The sequence below is a fragment of the Pollachius pollachius genome (assembly GCF_949987615.1).
Source record: "Pollachius pollachius genome assembly, chromosome: 8".
Lineage (NCBI taxonomy): Eukaryota > Metazoa > Chordata > Actinopteri > Gadiformes > Gadidae > Pollachius > Pollachius pollachius.
Window position 1 is genome coordinate 6,980,092 of NC_136941.1, and position 18,085 is coordinate 6,998,176.

Below are 18,085 nucleotides of genomic sequence, written 5' to 3' on the forward strand. Positions count from 1 at the left end.
TCTTATTGCATTTTTTTTCTCCTCATAATTTTGTTTCTCACAAATCTGTCAAAAGATGTCCCTTTTTTTTCTTTTTGGAACATAGCGTCATGTAAATATTTAATCAGACACTCTTATCCAAAAGGAGTGAAATTTAGTTTTCCTTGATACATTTCATAGAGCCTTGCTCTAGCAGGCCTATGGGTACACTGAGGGCTTGGGGGGTCATGACAAACACCCAAGCCACCACGCCGTGTGTTAGAAATAGCCATGTTCATGTCTTATTGAAAAATAAAAATAAATAAAAACAAGAGTAATTGTTATAGTAAATCAGAACACCATCGTATCTTCTTCCTCTTGTTGTCATGAGTAGCAAGATGGCCGCCCCCCGTTAGTTGTTGTTCATAATCCACCAAGAAGCTGCAGAAGAGCAGAGGAAGATATGAATGGAGCTTCTTAAGCCAAAGCAACTCTGATTGCAGGTAGCAGGGAAATACTATTTAGCAGTTAACTCTCTGATTGACTTCTTGAACTGGCCTACAACAGAAACGTAACCCTCCAGTGAACATTTATGGATATAGAATGACTGAATCACGCTAACAAGGAATAAAAAGGTCAAGTCATTTGATCATTTTTTCTCCTCTCTGCAAACCCCCTTTTTTCATTGGGTTCCAACAAAAAACAATAAAAGCTGAGAGAATGTGGCACACAAAGAACCCAGCTGTTTATGTCAATATATATATATATATATATATATATATATATATATATATATATATATATATATATATTTATATATATATAAATGTTATCTACCTGGGAGAAGCATGGTGGACACCATCTCAGGCTGCTCCAGAGAGTCGATGATACAGCGCTGGAAGGTCTTACTGATGGACGACTGCAGGTAGCTGAGTGGAGGAAGGAAGGGAGTCATTAATGCTTAATGAGCCATTAATGCTGAACCAAAGCAAAGCAATGGACCTTATCTACTTCCAGCAGCCATCTTGGTTCTAAACGCTAGGTACGGTTGGGGGAACCGAATGCAGAATTCCGAAAAAAGCTAGCTTTAAGAACCAAGATGGCTGCTGCAGATGAATGAGGCCCTTAGATGAATCGAGGTCAAACACAGGTCAGAAGATGGAGAGGAAAAGGGCCAAGTCATTACTTGATGATATGCCTCATAATTGGTGCGTGAAGGTGTCAGTACAGGAGAACATTACAACCATGTTTTACAGAGTGTGCCTGAAAGTCTCCAAAGAGGCGTGTTTGTGGTGGCATCTCATATCCCTTTGAGAGATTACAAATGGAGTGTGATTAATTGTTTCATAAATAAGTCACTGAATACCTCATCCAAGAGAGACGGTCTTGCCAAAATTCATACATGATGAAGCAGGATCTGTCTGGCAGATTCTGGACCGACATGCTGAGAAAGAGAAAGCAAACGAGAGAGAGAGAGAGAGAGAGAGAGAGAGAGAGGGAGACGGAGAGAGAGAGACAAAGAGAGAAAACTTGTTTTTACATTTCTCAATATGTGATGAGACACACACACAGACACAGAAACACACGCAAAGAGATAGAGAGAGACAGATAGAGAGAGACTGGCAGCTGGCCGAAGAAGGACTGGCAGACAAATGGTCTATGCCTGGGAAGGATGGGATTAAGAGTGTCTGGGAGCTGAGTCCTTGAGTAACACTCAGCCTGGGGGTGGAGCTAAGAGGAAGAGGAGAACATACTGCAGGTTGTCAGGCTGGGCGCTGGTGGCGTCCGTGTAGATCTTCAGGGTCTGCTGGAAGTCCTCCACGTCCCTCTCCTTCACAGACATCTGCCTCTGGACCAGGAGAATGTTCTAGCGGGGAGACGAAGATGCACATGAAGGTCTTGAACGGTTTATGTCTACACCGGTTTTTTTATTTGACATTTGAATACAAAAAAACAAATACATTTTTGTGAAGTTCAATTCTAAGTCTGAACTTTAAAATAAAAACAACATCATTGGGATCGTTGTTTTATTGAGTGGAATTTAATCGGCTGGTGAAGTTGCTTACCGATTTGTAGGTGCCGGCTAATGTGTCCTCTTTGAGAGGCTCCAGATGGGGACTCTGTAGATGGAGGTAGACATGTTTCAGTCAGCCACAGACAAACACAGCCAGCCGCAGGTTGCCAGCACATCAGCCTCCAGGCTACGAGCCGTCACAAAGCATTTCTTCTGCTGACAAACTCAGAGGGGAGGGATCCAACGCACTCCACTGCACAGTACAGAGGTGGAACTGAGGACTGAGTCTGAGGTTGAAATGGGTTTACTGGGTTGAATCACAGCTGGATTAAAGTGAAATCCAATCCAGGCTGAAAAACGAAAACAAAAACCACTGGGAAAGGTATGACTTTGTGTAAGGTTATGAAACTGGAACAATTTTTTAGGTATGTTTTTCTTCTTCTCACCCCTTTTCGAATGGGTTAAGAAAGTGTTTGACAGTTTCTGTTCATTTGTTTTTCATTTGTTTTAATATTACTTTATTGTAACTGTCCACTTGTTTCATCATTTTATTTTACATTTACATTTACATTTAGGGCATTTAGCAGACGCTTTTATCCAAAGCGACTTACAATAACAATAATATTTTATTGGTTATAATAAAAATAATATTATTATTTTATTGGTTATAATTGCTTATTCCTTTTTTGCTTTACTTATATAATAAATAAAATATAAATATTTTCAATCCAATTAATTCTTTGGGGGGTTTTGATATTGTAGAATCTGCAGCATTGTAGATGCATAGGGCTGGAATTTGCACATGAACACCTGTGCATTACCATCAGTGTAGTTAACAGTCCTACTTTGAGTTCACGCTAACCTCACACTCCAGTTTGTCTATGAGGTCCTCCAGCTGGTTGATCTGGGAGCTCCAGTGGTTGTCAGACTCCACGCTGACCCCTGAAACACATGGCCCTGCAGTGAGTGTCTGGTCGAGCTTCAGCAGCCATGGAGAACTAACCCACAGGGGGATGCTGAAGTGGAGCGATGGAAATCAGTCAGAATCAGTTGTGTAAAATCCCACTTTCACAACTTTTAAAATTGAGTTTTGAAAGGTTTTGGTTTTAGACTATATATCTGCAAGAAGGCCTGTATTTTCCACAAACCAATTACCGCTAGGGGGCTCTTAACCTCGAAATCCATAGCGTTAAAACAAAACTCAGCCAATAACAGTAAAGCATGGCCCTGAATCCGATAACTGCATTTTTTCATTACTTTTTCAAGTTACTTTTTTAGATTACTTGATACTAGATTACATTAGAACAGATACATTTGGACGGGTTACAATAAAAAAGATTTTTTTTTACAAAGATTGCTTGCTGGATTACACAAGTGAACGCAGAATGAGGCTGCCGTACCTGTAGTGAGCATGCCGGAGTAGGGGTCCGTGGGGGACAGACACATGTTCTTCTGCAGGCGGCGGCCCGGCCTCTTCACGGCCCGCTGCAGGGGCAGCTCCTGGGGCTTGGCGGGGGGGGGCCGCATGGGGCAGCTCTCCTCGTCCACCGCCCCCACCGCGCAGTCCAGGGAGGACTGCAGCGACTGCAGCTGGGTAGAGGTCTCCCGGAGGAGGAACCGCGTCACGAACTGACCCACCACCGAGGAGCCCTGGTACTCCTGGGGGGGGGGGGGGGGGAGAGGAGGTGGAGGAGGAGGAGGAGGAGGAGGAGAAGGAAGAGGGGGAGGGGGAGGAGGAAGAGGGGGGGAAGAAGAGAGGAAGGGGGGGAGGAGGAGGAAGAGGAGGTGGAGGAGGTGGTGGAGGAGGAAGAGGGGGGGAAGAAGAGAGGAAGGGGGGAGGAGGAGGAAGAGCAGGTGGAAGAGGAGGTGGAGGAGGAGGAAGAGGGGAGGTAGAGGAGGAGGAAGGGGGGGAGTGGAGAAGAAGGAAGGGGGGAGGAGGAAGAGGGGGGGAGAAGAGAGGAAGGGGGAGGAGGAAGAGGGGGGGAGAAGAGAGAAAGGGGGGAGGAGGAGGAAGAGGGGGGGAGAAGAGAGGAAGGGGGGAGGAGGAAGAGGGGGGGAAGAAGATAGGAAGGGGGGGAGAGGATGAGGAGGAAGAGGGTGGGGGGGAGAGAGGAAGGGGTTGGAGGAGGAAGAGGTTGGTTCACTTTTTTATTATTAACAAATGTCCCAACCCACCGTTGAATCAGTGATTCGGTTTGCTTTTGTAACGACTTGGGTGTCACCAGGGTTTGTGGCAGGTGGCCGCTGGGGCGTGTGAACACCAGCGAGTGGGGACCAGTTTCCACCTCACTCAACAAGACAAGTGTACGTGTGTGCATGCGTCATCTATTCATCTGGGTATATTTTGTCACGGTAATTAAAGCATTATCCTTTCAATGTGTCACTAATGTGGTTATATTCTTAGTGGCGGAAGTGGACAAGGACATTTGTTGTCGCCGCAAGTTTCCCATGGGCGGTCCAAGCGTAATGAAGTCACTATTTAACAGAGAGGCTACAAACACATTAAGTCACAGGTGGGAGGAGGAGAGGACGCCAGGAGAGCAGTAAAAGCAGTAACTGAAGACGCCTCATCACAATACGCAATATTGCAATCAAAGAAGTTGAAATGAAGGAACAGGAGGGGGAGACATTATGCAAGGAGGCTGGGATGAGAGTGAGAGCGTGAGACCCTGAGAGCGTTCATAGCCAGTGAAGTTGAGTCGTGACGTTATTAGGGCAGACAATAACACACTTTGTAGTAATCTTTTTTAATTGTTCAACGTTTTTTTCAACAAACAACCTGTGCATCGATATCAAATGCAGTCGTTCAACGGCCTCTTTCCAAGTGATTGCCCAATGCGGGACCTAAGAAGGGGTCCCACTTCCGGCCATGAGCCAGTGCAATAAAGTCCAGCTGTTTCACTGAAATATTACTTTCAAGGATTACTTTTATCTGTTACATTTCTATGTCGCCTTTTCAGATTAATTTCTTAATTACACTTCCGGATTAATCCTCTGGATTGCATTTTTGGGTTAGACCGCTGAGCCACATTTTCGGAGGTCATTTCCAAATTGCATCCACGGATTAGCTTTGGGGATCACGTTTGCGGATTTATATGTTCCGTTTCTGATGTGTTCTTCCATATGGACTCAGTGGTGCAGGCTCTAGTCGGTGTGCAAAAGCAGAACACCAACCTTACGGGATGAAATATGCGCAGCAGAACAGAAATCCACGGACACATGGCAGTAGAACATTGACAACGAGGGACCACAAGAGTTTGACGTATTCGATGTGTTCTCCTCGGGTGTGCTGCACTGTGTTATTTCCCACGGCACACACTCCGGATGACATGAGGGCACCTGGGGCCCTTTCTGCCTCTCTCTCTCTCTCCCCATCTCCCTCTGTCAGCTCTCTCTCTCCATCATGGTCGCTCCCCTTTCTCTCTCTCCCAGTGCATCTCTGTCCCCCTATCTCTCTCCTCTCTCGATTTCACAATCCCCTGCCTCTCTCTCTCTCCACCTCCCTGCTGCTGTTCTCAGACGTTCAGACGCTTCCTGACGTCAGACCCGGTCTCTAATCTGTTTCAGATCGGAGCGTCACAGAAGCAGGCCGACTCGGCCGACTCACCCTCTCCCCCTCTCTCCCCCCTCTCTCTCCCTCCACACACAGCCTCTTTCTGTTGGAGAACGCAATGTATTCTCGTGTTCCATGTCCTGTTTAATGGGTATAGTTCAGGGTATTTGTGTGCGTTGCACACGTTGGGGTCTGCACGGGTGGAAACAAGATGGAGGACGGTAAGGATGTAGGTTCCATGTAATAAGGCAGTTGGTAAGCTAGTCATGGAGGAAGCTAGGGCCGCAGGGAGGTAGATAGGCAGGTAGAGAGGAAGGGAGGGAAAGGTGGTAGGATGGGAGGGCAGGAGGCAGGCGGGCAGGCAGACAGACGGACTGACCGACAGGCAGACCAACAGGCAGACACAAATACACAAACACACACGCACACACACACACACACACACACACAGACTTTACACACACAGACTTTACACATTTATTCATACAAATGCGTCAAATAGCAGAAGGCAACTTTTGATATATCTGTGATATAACCACCTGTATCAATATTAGCATTAAATGGCTTTTAGCTATCTCACATTTAACCACTTTAACCGGTAATACCCGCTTTGAAACAACTGAAATATCACCACTGCTAAAAAATCTTTTACTAGATCCTTGCTCTTGTACAGAATCTTTTTTGTTTAATTTTAAACTTAAATCAGTCAACGAATTGTGTGCGTGCCACCATCCAATCCACACTTGATTGGCAGTCACTGAAATGTGTCAGACATGGCAATATGAGATATTCAACAGTTTTTTTTCACACCAGTCTTACCTGGTAAAACACGACAACAACAACTCACACCGTGCCTCATTCAACAACAACTGGCGGGATGTGCTGGTCGCCATAGCGACAAACTAACATTCTGTCAGTATTAGCGCAAAGGGCTAGTAGCCCGGCAGGCTGGGGAGAGCGATAGAGTGGTAACTGGTCTCTATATTGATTAGTCTCAGGGGAAGTTCTCTCAGATAGACAGCCAGTCTGATGATGAGGATGATGAGGATGACGAAGAGGATGATGATGATGATGATGATGATGATGATGATGAGGAGCCCGAGGAGGAGGAGGAGGAGAAGGAGGAGGAGGAGGAGGAAGGGTTGTATGGACTATACGGCCAGTGTCAGTGTAGAATACAGAGTGAGTGTCACTCCTTTCAAATGTCAGTGCGTCCAATCTAGAGGATGCTCTGCTGCACAAAGCTGCCCCCCGTGTGTGAGCAGTGGGCTGGTTATAAAAGCAGTGTAAAGACTAAAAGGACAAAAACGGGTGCAACCAAGACAACATACAACAGAGGGAGAGAGAGAGGGGGAGAGAGAGATAGAGAGAGAGAGAGAGAGAGAGAGCAAGAGAGAGAGAGAGAGAGAGCGAGTGAGAGAGTGAGAGAAAGAGCGAGAGAGAGAGAGAGAGAAAGAGAGAGGGGAGAGAGAGAGGGATAGAGGGAAAACAAGAGAGAGAAAGATGAAGAACAAACAAGAAGGATAAAGAGAGAGAGAGAGAGAGAGAGAGAGAAACAGAGACAGACTGTGAGAGGGGGAGAGTGAGTTACTGAGAGTGACAGAGCGTGAGGATGAGACAGAGCGAGAGCGAGAGAGAGAGAGAGAGAGAGAGAGAGAGAGAGAGAGAGAGCATGTGTGTGACTTGCAGCAATCAGAATCCTAGTTTGTCCCCCTGACAGCCCCCGGCCAGACCCGGACATAAAGACCCCTGGCCTCTGGGGCCCTCTCAAACAACACCGTGGGCCTTATTCAGCTAGCGCCCCCCCCAAGCTAGCTGAATACGATTTAAATGACGTCAGCAGAATTTTTTATTGACTTTATGGAAGGATTTATTAGGATAATTATAGTGACCAACAATGAACAGCAACATTTAATTATAGGTTATGCTGAGGTTGGTTTTTGTGTAATAACGGAGTATAATGGATTAATGACAATGAATTAAACCACATGATATACCAGGCTCCCAACAAAGTATTTCTGCCCTTCTCCAGGAAAACGCTCATATTATAATATAATGGATTTTGTAACTGTGATCGAGGCCCATAAAAATAAAATTAGACTGGATATTCCCTTTATAAAACAGCAACTATATTCTGTTTTACTGATGTTTGACTTTGTAATTCTGAAAGAGACCCGAAGTGATGCATGATGGGTAACCCTTCTCAGCCACCCACCTCTTTGGTCTTGTCCATGGCCTTCAAGATGGCCACGTTGAGCTTCTCCAGGGCTGATAGCACGTTGACATACTCTCCCAGGTGGGGGGTGAAGTACTCTGGGAATGAGGGGTGAAAGATTGGAGGAAGATTTAACATATGGTTTGGTGTGGCTCTCTGCTGTATTACATAACATGACAAGACAAGACTAGAATATACTAGACTATTATATACTGTAATAGATAACACTAGAATACACTAGACTATTATATACTATAATAGATTACACTAGAATATACCTGACTAGAACAGACTAAAATACACTTGACAAGAACAGACATGATAAGAATATATATATATTATAATTAAAATAGAATAAACCAGAGTTTAGACTAGACTAAAATAGACCTGACTAGAATAGAACAGAATCGAATGGACAACAATAGGCTACAATGACCTTCTAAACCGAACCTGCAGGCATTTTATTTATAAGGGAAATCAAACAATATAAGCTTGTTAAAGGATGCTAAACCAAGGATTTACACCCAGGGAGTTAAACTCTGCAGGACGGGGAAAATGCTGATTCTAGTCGACACCGAACCCATCCACCAGTCAATAGCAACACATTTAGTCCAAGAGTGAAAGAACACTCGTCCAAGGGTTAGTGGGGCTTACCTGAAAGTTTATCTGTGTCAAGGTTGCTAGAGAAAGAGAGAGAGCAAGCGAGAGAGAGCGAGCAAGGGAGAGCAAGAGAGGGAGAGAGTGAGGGAGAGAGAGAGAGAGAGAGAGAGAGAGAGAGAGAGAGAGAGAGAGAGAGAGAGAGAGAGAAGATGGATACAGTGTGACAGGTTAATGGAAGAGAACCCGGCACAGACAGGATATGACTGACTGCGGATCACAACAGCGTTATATAGAAGCTTCAGTTAGAGAAATTACATGTTTATCATTGAGGAATGTGTGACGCGATTGGTTTCCGTCTGCAGCACAGCTAAATACTGCCTCGGTGTACCTAGCGATCCGATTAAAAAAGACGCATTCTCAAAAGCACTGGCACCTCGTTGCTATGACAACCCCGCTTCGGAGATCCTAATGTGAAAAGATTGATTCAGTCTGATGTATTTTAGCAACTGAATTAGATCCCTAATGAGACATAATGATGCTTCCAGCGAAGATGCAAATGGGGCTCCCGTCTCCTCCTCAAAACCCATCACAATCCAACGAGTAAACACAATTACTCAAGAGTTTTATGAATGTCAACCGCAGTTCTCCAAAGATAAGAGTGACCCCAACTCTCCTGTCCCCGGAAACACAGGCGGATATATATACCCAGTTAATGAATCTCTCTAGGGACACTGCCTCAGCACACAACCCTCGTCTGAGTCCCGCTCCCCTCGGTCGAAGACGGCGGCGCTATTCTGAGCCTGGAAATAGAAACCCTGTCCAATCCACTATTGATCCTTCTGATCAATGTCTCCCCCTTCCTCGCTCTGGCCCTCCCTCCCTCTGTCTGTCTCTCCTTCACTACCTCCCGCCCTCTCTCTAGCCTTCACTTTCTCCCTCCCTCCCTCTATCTATCCTCCCCTCCCCCTCCCCCCCCTCTCCCTCCCTCCCTCCCTCCCTCCCTCCCTCCCTATATCCTCCCCTCCCTCTCTCACTCCCTTCCCCTATCCTCCCATCCCCTCCCTTCCTCCCTCCATTCCTCCCTCCCTCTATCATCTCCTCCTTCCTTCTTTCCCTCCCTCCTCCCTAAAGACTAGAGAGGGGTAGAGAGGACAGCCGTGCACGTGAAGCAGGGGACGTGAGCACTTACTCCGTCTGCTGTCTGTCAATGGCGTGGTAGAGCTCCTGCATCTGCTGCTGCGTGAGGATGGCGTCCCCGAAGAAGGACTGGAACTCCTCCAAGGACAGCTTCCCGTCGTCTGGGAGAGGAGGAGCGGGCAGAGGGACGGTAACAACGATCGATGGAGACTTTGGACTCACAACTTTCTCTTCAATCCAAGCAGTCCTGTTAATATCGTAGTGGCTACGCTGGTAAACTCCCAGCCAAAAGGTTCTGGGTTTGACCCCTACCTATACCTAAAACTATGCCTACCCATACCTGTAGACGTCCGCACGCAAGAGGTCTGAACCCCAAACAGCCCAATTTGTGAATTAACTTTAAGTCGCTCTGGACAAAAAGGACTGAATCTTGTTCCTGGTCTGCTGTAGATCATTTAACTTCCCACCCAAAATTAATCACAGTGATGGGCTTGCTGGCATTGCCCCGAATGACTAAGATTTCACACCGGTGCATTTACTTTTATAGACGTGCCTTCCAACTTCAGATACCCCCCCACCGAAACCCTGTTCCGCATTTGCTTTCAGTGGCTTCAGTTTATGACTATGCTGTGTGGATATATGAGATAAACAATCCCCATCACGATCACATAAAATCTTTATGAAACTCTCCGCAAGGTTTTCATGGTAAATTAAAAAGGGAAAGTTATTTGATCAGAAGGTGCATCGGGAGATGTTTTCAGCGGTACGGGTCAAACCGGGAGTAGTGATGTTAAACTCTGGACCAAGGGGACCAAAGATGAAACTGAGTTTATTCAGGCTGGCAGGCCTCATCGGTTTAGCTAAGCAGGCATAAAGCCAGTGTTGTGTTCCGATTCCTGCTCCTCCTCCATCTTGTCTTGTGGATTGTCCCTTGCTCTACTTCCTGAAACAGTTCCACAGCGGAGTGCTTAATGATCCGCGGAGTGGTGCAGATTGCACATCCTTATTGGGCCGACTGTCAGGATGTCGTTTCCTGCCGAGCTTTGGGCCACAATATGCTGAAACATTGTAGTGATAATCCTGAATATAGTTTCCATCTCAAGCAGGGAAGGTAACAGCATTTCAGAGGTGATGGACAAACACCATATGTCCTTCCCCTCACCTAAACGCACCATTTCCCATTCCCTGGAGAGTCTAGGCCTAGGGAATGGCAGTTCAAAATGAAGATTCACAATTGAATTTCATTATTATTAGCATTATGATGACGGGTGATTATTCAGGTTGTTAGTCTAAAGGGAGTTTTGGATTGATGATGATTCTTCAATTCAAAGCATGCACAAGCACGACTCATTTCTAACTGAATAAACGAGGCAGAGAATTAGCAAAAAATTGCATATCCAGACTGTTAGTGAAAAAACTTCAAACATAATTTTAACACTGCATTGAGCTTTCATCTCCTTACGTGTGAAAAACCCATTTTCTCTGCAGCTAGTTTGTGAAGAAATGAAGACAACAAATCACACAAAAAATTACAGCCTTAAGCATTGATGTGGAGATTAAAATAGTTTCCTATAAACACAGATGTCATAAGAGATCATTAAAGTATATTCTCTCATTCACTCATTCTCTCTCTCTCTCTGTGTGTGACTGGATCATTAGAGTAGGGTAAGGTGTTTCAGACAACCATGGCTCATTATAAGATATGTTCAGACATCCAGCGGGCTCAGCATGGCAGCCTTCAGGTCTGCTATGGAGAAGACCCTGGAGGGAGAGAGCTCTGTTGCAACCGAAGATACTTTCTCTTCAAAGAGTACAAAGAATCAATGCTTTGTGTGTCTGAGTGTGTATGTGTGTGTTTGCGTCTGTCTTTATCTGTATCTGTCTCTGTGTGTCTGTGTGTCTGTGTGTGTGTGTGTGTGTGTGTGTGTGTGTGTGTGTATACCGCAGACAAAATAAAAAACAGGACTGATTTTCTAATCAGAAATTCTCTTTGGAGTTGTCTTGAAGACGGCGCTGTTCCTTTTTTCATAACTGGCTAGAAGTCTTTGGCTCGGAGGGTGAGCTACACACGCCCTGTTTCCACCATTCTGTTCTATTCAATCTGAATGACTTGAGGAAGAAGAGGGCTGCCAGGTTGTGGAGCCATCCTGCTGCATCGCTGCCTCCAACCTTAAGTCTGCCTTGCTGTGGTTCAGCCTTCTATCGGCCCTGAGATCGCTGTGTGTGTGAGTGTGTGGTAACTATCCATGGAAGTATTTGACTAGGTGGTTCTATGTGTGTGTGTGTGTGTGTGTGTGTGTGTGTGTGCAGGCCCGCCGCTCCCTATACGCAGAGTACGCAGAGTGCGTAGGGCACCAAGTACCTGGGGGGGGGGGGCACCAAAAATTATGGTTTGTAAAAAAAATAAAAAAATAAAAATAATTATTACATTATTGAATTAAAAAAAATATATAAATTAGTTATGAAGAGGCCCACCGTTGTTTTTTCTTAATTGCATAACCTATCACTCAATTTCGGCAATTATATGTTTTTACCTAATATATGAAAAGAGGCTCCCCTTCCCCCCCCCCCCCCCCCCCCCCCCCCCCCCTCCGCTCGCGTAGGGCACCGAAATGGCCAGCAGCGGCCCTGTGTGTGTGTGTGTGTGTGTGTGTGTGTGTGTGTGCATGTAAGTATTAAATTACTCTAAGATGTTCTGGCATTTCAGCCAGTATGTTATCCCCGCTCTCTCTCTCTCTGTCTCTCTCCCCTCTCTCTCTCTCTCTCTCTCTCTCTCTCTCTCTCTCTCTCTCTCTCTCTCTCTCTCTCTCTCTCTCTCTCTCTCTCTCTCTCTCTCTCTCTCTCCCTCTCTCCCTCTCTCTCTCTCTCTCTCTCTCTCTCTCTCTCTCTCTCTCTCTCTCTCTCTCTCTGTCCTTTGAGAGCCCATGTTGCGCCCCATTGGAATTGCGAGTGAACTCATATGCCCCCCCCCCCCCCCCCCCCCCCCCCCCCCCCCCAGCTGCTCATCTGTTCGCTGCATCATTGATGACGGTCTTACGTAACACGGGTGTGGGCTCGACTCTTCAGGGAGGGGGCCTCTCAGCGTCGTATATATTAAGTACCCTTGCGTTAATCAGTGGCCTCAGTGCGTTTTCCATTCCAATAAACAACACAAGCTTGAATAAAACATGGAGGAGCGGACACACACATCTGTTTGTCAGCGGTGTGTCTCCGAGCTTCCGGCCCCACTCCGCTCTGTTCCGAGGTTTTCCCCGCTAACGCGCATCGTTAAAGCGATTCTTGCCGCCGTGTCTGACATAACACGGCCAACACAATTTTGACGAAATAGTTGCACCGAGTGTTGCAAGGGTGTGGCTTTCACAACACAAGTTCAAAGCGTGCAACTCCCGAAACGGTTGTCAGCACAAAGTCATGCTGATATGCTTGTAGTTTCTTTGTTTTGGTGCAGGGATTGAGCGAGGGGGTTGCTTTGTAAGCCAGCTGTAAGCACTGGAGAAAAGAGTCTTGTCAGGTCTCTCGCTAGCTTTAAGCTTTAAGTTCTTAAGTCCTAAATGCGGTTGTTCAAAAACTGTTACTTACCATTTTTGTCTGCACGGCGGAAGATCTGAAACAAAAGAGACAAAGAAATGAAATTCAGTTCATTGATTTAATTTCTAACCCTTTCTACTTTCAAAATAAAACATAAAACGTTTCCTTTTTACAAACGCATTTAGTTGAGACTTGAACAGTTGCAACATGGACATGTGAACATGTTCGGATAGCCAAAAGTGAGAATCAACAGAAATTGATTTGAAGTTTTGAAGTTATATCGATATTAAAGATAGATCTTAAAGAGGGGCTTTTGTGTGCGTAGTTTAGAAAGCCAGAAGGATCAAATCTTCCAAAGTTGTACCAACTTGAATATGAAAGACACTATGGAGAGAGATAAAAGAGAGCAGCTTTCTTTCAAACAAGAAGATGTAATCTAATGCCAATTTAATGCCAGTGCCACTTAAAAAGGTTTTTATAAGAAAATGCATCCAACCATTTCATTGGTTAAACCATCTTCTAAGTCCTAAAGCCGCCCCTGTGGTCGGTCTAAAGACACTCCATCTTCCCAGGAAATGAAAGGAAATGAAAGCGCAACACTTAGATTTGCCATGAGGTTGCTTGGAGGCTTCATTAGATGAAAGGGGTGGAGGATTATATATAGAAAGAGTCTCTGGAAGATGTATTCGTGGCTGTTGTCCAATCGTTGAAATGAGCAAAAGCCCGCCGGCGCGATGACATCTCCTTTCAAGTGGGTGACGATGTAAACACAATTCATTCGCCCACATCAGTTCCCATCATGCACAGGATTCTGTTTCTCCCCGGGAATTATATGGGAATTCACTCTGTAAGTGAGCGAGTGAGCGAGCGAGCGTGAGTGAGTGGGTAAGTGTGTTCATGCAATGTATGCATGGAAGTCAAAGCCAGGGTAACATCAATTAATGGACGGCTAGTTGATGGGAAGGTTGACGGATGAATGGGGGATGAATGGATGGATGGTGGATGGATTATGGATGGTTAATGGGTAGGTGCATCGATGGAATTAAAGGGATGGATAGATGGATGGATGGATGTTGTGTGGATGGATTATGGATGGGTGTTGGTTAGGTGGATGGGTGATGGGTAGGTGGATGAATGGATCAATGATAAATGAATCAATGAATGGATGTTGCTAGGTGCATGGATGGAATAAAAGACGGATGACGGATGGACGGATGGAAAATGGATTCTCCCATTATCAGCGAGAGTGCTTCTCTGTGCTGGGGGAAGCAGAGCCATTAGACTGGAGTGGAGCAGGCAGACCGATGGTCCTGATATCTCCCGGACCCCCGGCGTGAGATCCTAGTCGTTAGCATCACGCCCAGGCAGAGGGAAACACAACGGCTCCTCTCATTGGTTGGCGGCTGAGGAGAGCCAACCAGGCCTGATGCCAGAGATTGAGACACGATCTGCCATGTGTTTTATCAAAGCAGACGTCACAGCACAAAGGACATGAGGAGAATCAAAGGAATTAAAGAGAAAATTAGAAGGAAATTAACTGTTTAAAAAAAGCTGAATATGAATAGCAACTACAAAAGAACAGATGGAAATGTACACAAGAAGAGTAATTGTATTGTAAATGCAAAAAGGAAAAGAAAACAAAGTGTCTATGCTGCTTATTGAAAGCTGCATAGAGTAAGTATTAAGTATAAGTATTATTGACGTTATACAGACGTCTCTAGAGTCTCTAAAACAAAACCAAACTGAATAAAAATCGACCGTACTCCCGAAGGCCATCCCTGAGACTCCACTGAGGAGAGTGAGAGGAAGTATCCACAGGGGAAGGTTGTATCGCTGCAGAGCGAGCAACCGGCTCCACACATCCGTGGGGCCTCCAGGCGTTGCGTTCTCGTCCACCCCCCCCCCCCCCCCCCCTCCGTGAACAGCTCTTATAAGGCTGCTAGACCTTAAAAGGGCTGTCGTGAGCAGCCTGCCTTAAAGGCCCTCTGAGGAACGCTACAGGGAGCCGCTTCAATAAAATCACAACACACTCAGGGTCCTAAACAGGCAGAGAGGAGCTCCCACAGCACCTACAGTAGCCGCAGCACCACCCCCACGCCCAGCCCATCCACCACTGTAGTCACATCCACCACCATCATCACATCCACCACTGTAGTCACATCCACCACCATCATCACATCCACCACTGCAGTCACATCCACCACCATCATCACATCCACCACTGCAGTCACATCCACCACCATCATCACATCCACCACTGCAGTCACATCCACCACCATCATCACATCCACCACCATCATCACATCCACCACCATCATCACATCCACCACTGCAGTCACATCCACCACCATCATCACATCCACCACTGCAGTCACATCCACCACCATCATCACATCCACCACTGCAGTCACATCCACCACCATCATCACATCCACCACTGCAGTCACATCCACCACCATCATCACATCCACCACCATCATCACATCCACCACCATCATCACATCCACCACCATCATCACATCCACCACTGCAGTCACATCCACCACCATCATCACATCCACCACTGCAGTCACATCCACCACTCTAGTCACATCCACCACCATCATCACATCCACCACTGCAGTCACATCCACCACCATCATCACATCCACCACTGCAGTCACATCCACCACCATCATCACATCCACCACTGCAGTCACATCCACCACTCTAGTCACATCCACCACCATCATCACATCCAACGCCACCAGCTAATCCCCCATCATCCCCACATCCATCCCCAGCAGCACCACCTCCACCACCACCTCATCCTCCTGACATCCACAACTTCCACCTCCAGCAGTACCACCTCCACCACCACCACTATCTCCTCCGCCTCCACCATCACCACTTCGACATCCACAACCACCACCCCCAGCAGAACAATCCGCCCACTCCTACCCCATCCTCCACCCTAACCTTGAATAAGCTTGTATGTAAATAATGGAGAATGTTTGCCTACATGTTTTGTACATGTGTGCTGTAGTGAAGTGTGCCCCAGGCAGTGCCGTTATAAACAAAGTATTTGTGTACAAGAGCAGCTCTTCCTTCAAAGGAGTTCCACTAAAGGTTTAGAAAAACCCGACAAACAACACGCACGCTGTTACTGATATATCCTTCCAGAAAACATGCGATGGGAATGAAATTTTGAAGCTACAGCAGAACAGAGAGAGAGAGAACCAGGTCCATCTGTTTATAGAGCTTGCAATCTTTAATGGTGCAAGAAGAAGGCAATACAAAGATTTAGAGCGAAAGTGAACGCGAGGGAAGGAAGAGGCGGAAGAAGAGGACGCGGCGGAAGAGGCTGAAATGGAGCATTGTGTAATGATGCTAACCCGGCTTAAAGCAGGTCCTTTGATGACTTTTGAATCCAGTCCATAAAGGGCAACGCAAACATGTTCTGACTCCTGGAGAAGGTGAATTAAGGATGCAATCGGTGGTCTCTGATTGGTTGGGGATGTGAGGACATGTAGACAGCAGAGACAGGATAACAATGATGCAGGAGAACGAACAGTTTGACCTGATCAAGCGGAGGTTTTTTGTTTACCAATCCAATCCATCACTGCCTAGCCTCTCAGCAGGGTATTTTGCGTGAATAGCATCCTGCCTACGCCATTAACTGAGGAAATGTATCACAGCATCACCTACAGTCGAGATGAATGCGTTCACTGCAACATGAATGTCACCCTCTACCCTCCACATAGATCTACCCATCTCTGTGTTTAACTGTGAAATGCGATATCCATTAGCAAATATAATGGGTTAGGTTCTTTTTCTACAAAGAGATGTCAGTTTAGAGAGGCTGGGCTATATACAACACCCTGTTCGGGAGAATGGACTCTTAACTGCATTTCTGCCTCCTTCCTGCGGTGTAATACGACATTCACAAACCTATAATGTGCTTCTGCGGATTGAGGGGGATTGTATTGAGAGCTACTGTAAGGAAGCCATGCGAGGAGGGAAGAGAGTCAGCCCACACATTTCTCTGGGTGTTCTTCTAGGATGTCAGAATAATGCAGAGGAAACATTGACCCGTAGCCTCGTGCAATGTGATACAAACGAGGCAGAGGCGAGCGTCCAATTGAAGGCCAATAATGCACCCGCACAACACTTTGTCCTTAAAGGCGAATAAGCAGGTCTACCGTGTTGGCATGGAAAGCACCTGTGAATTATTTAGAATATTCGAAGGAAAAAGAACAGCGCTGCAGATATATTTCTACAACTAGTACAAATCCCGCTGGAGCACGTCTCCAAGCCTGGTTCAACTATTAAAAATGCAAGATATCTAGATTTTTTGGACGATGGATGTTTCTGTAGGCAACACGGGGGATTCGTGTATGATATGTGCAGCAACAAACAGATCGTTATCCACGTGTACACACGGAGGGAGAAGATGTCATGACCTTTATTTAAATTGATCGGCTAAATAAATCGCTGAATCGATCCATTTAGCAGGTTCTTATGTGAGGGGTCGCCGGATCATGACAGGCCCATTATAGTGGCTTAAGAAACCCTGAGGTGTGATTAATTACGCTAATATCTAAAACGTGACTAAGAGGGTATCTTGACATTTTTTTAAATTGGAAAATACACTGATATATAGCCCAACATGTCCAGCAGAACCGTCCACTGAGAATCTACTGAAGGTCACTGAACTGACCGTAATGGATGGCTCTTCAATGGTGTATTTCACCTCACCACCACCACTAACACCACCCCCACCTCTAACACCACCACCCCCACCACCAACCTCCCCTACCTCATCCTCAGCGCCGCACGACCCAAATCATGCAACCTTAAAAAATGAATTCAGATTTTTAAGATGACGCTATTTCAATAAAAAAAAAAACTACACACACAGCGAGTCAGTAGCCAACCCCCACAGCCCCCTATTCAAGGCTTTAAACGTATAGACCGTTATACTCACATCTTGGAAAATAGCAATGCCTTGGTTTTGGATTTTCTCCTGCTCCTGCTTCCTCTTGTGCTCGTGTTTCGCTGACTGGAGACACATGGTGATCATCTCTGTGCACGCAAACAT

General features: G+C 46.1%; 1 protein-coding gene across 1 annotated transcript; it reads right to left on the reverse strand.

The window, feature by feature from the left end:
• Nucleotides 1-228: 228 nt before the first annotated feature.
• Nucleotides 229-18,085, reverse strand: LOC307078840 (N-terminal EF-hand calcium-binding protein 1-like; the record flags this gene model as incomplete). Its single annotated transcript, XM_079740844.1, has 12 exons — nucleotides 229-399; nucleotides 796-887; nucleotides 1,325-1,402; nucleotides 1,713-1,825; nucleotides 2,025-2,078; nucleotides 2,835-2,914; nucleotides 3,373-3,631; nucleotides 7,741-7,838; nucleotides 8,395-8,420; nucleotides 9,530-9,638; nucleotides 13,057-13,081; nucleotides 17,972-18,085. The coding sequence occupies 12 exons, from the start codon at nucleotides 18,083-18,085 to the stop codon at nucleotides 371-373; spliced, it is 1,077 nt and encodes a 358-aa protein (XP_079596970.1). The 3' UTR covers nucleotides 229-370.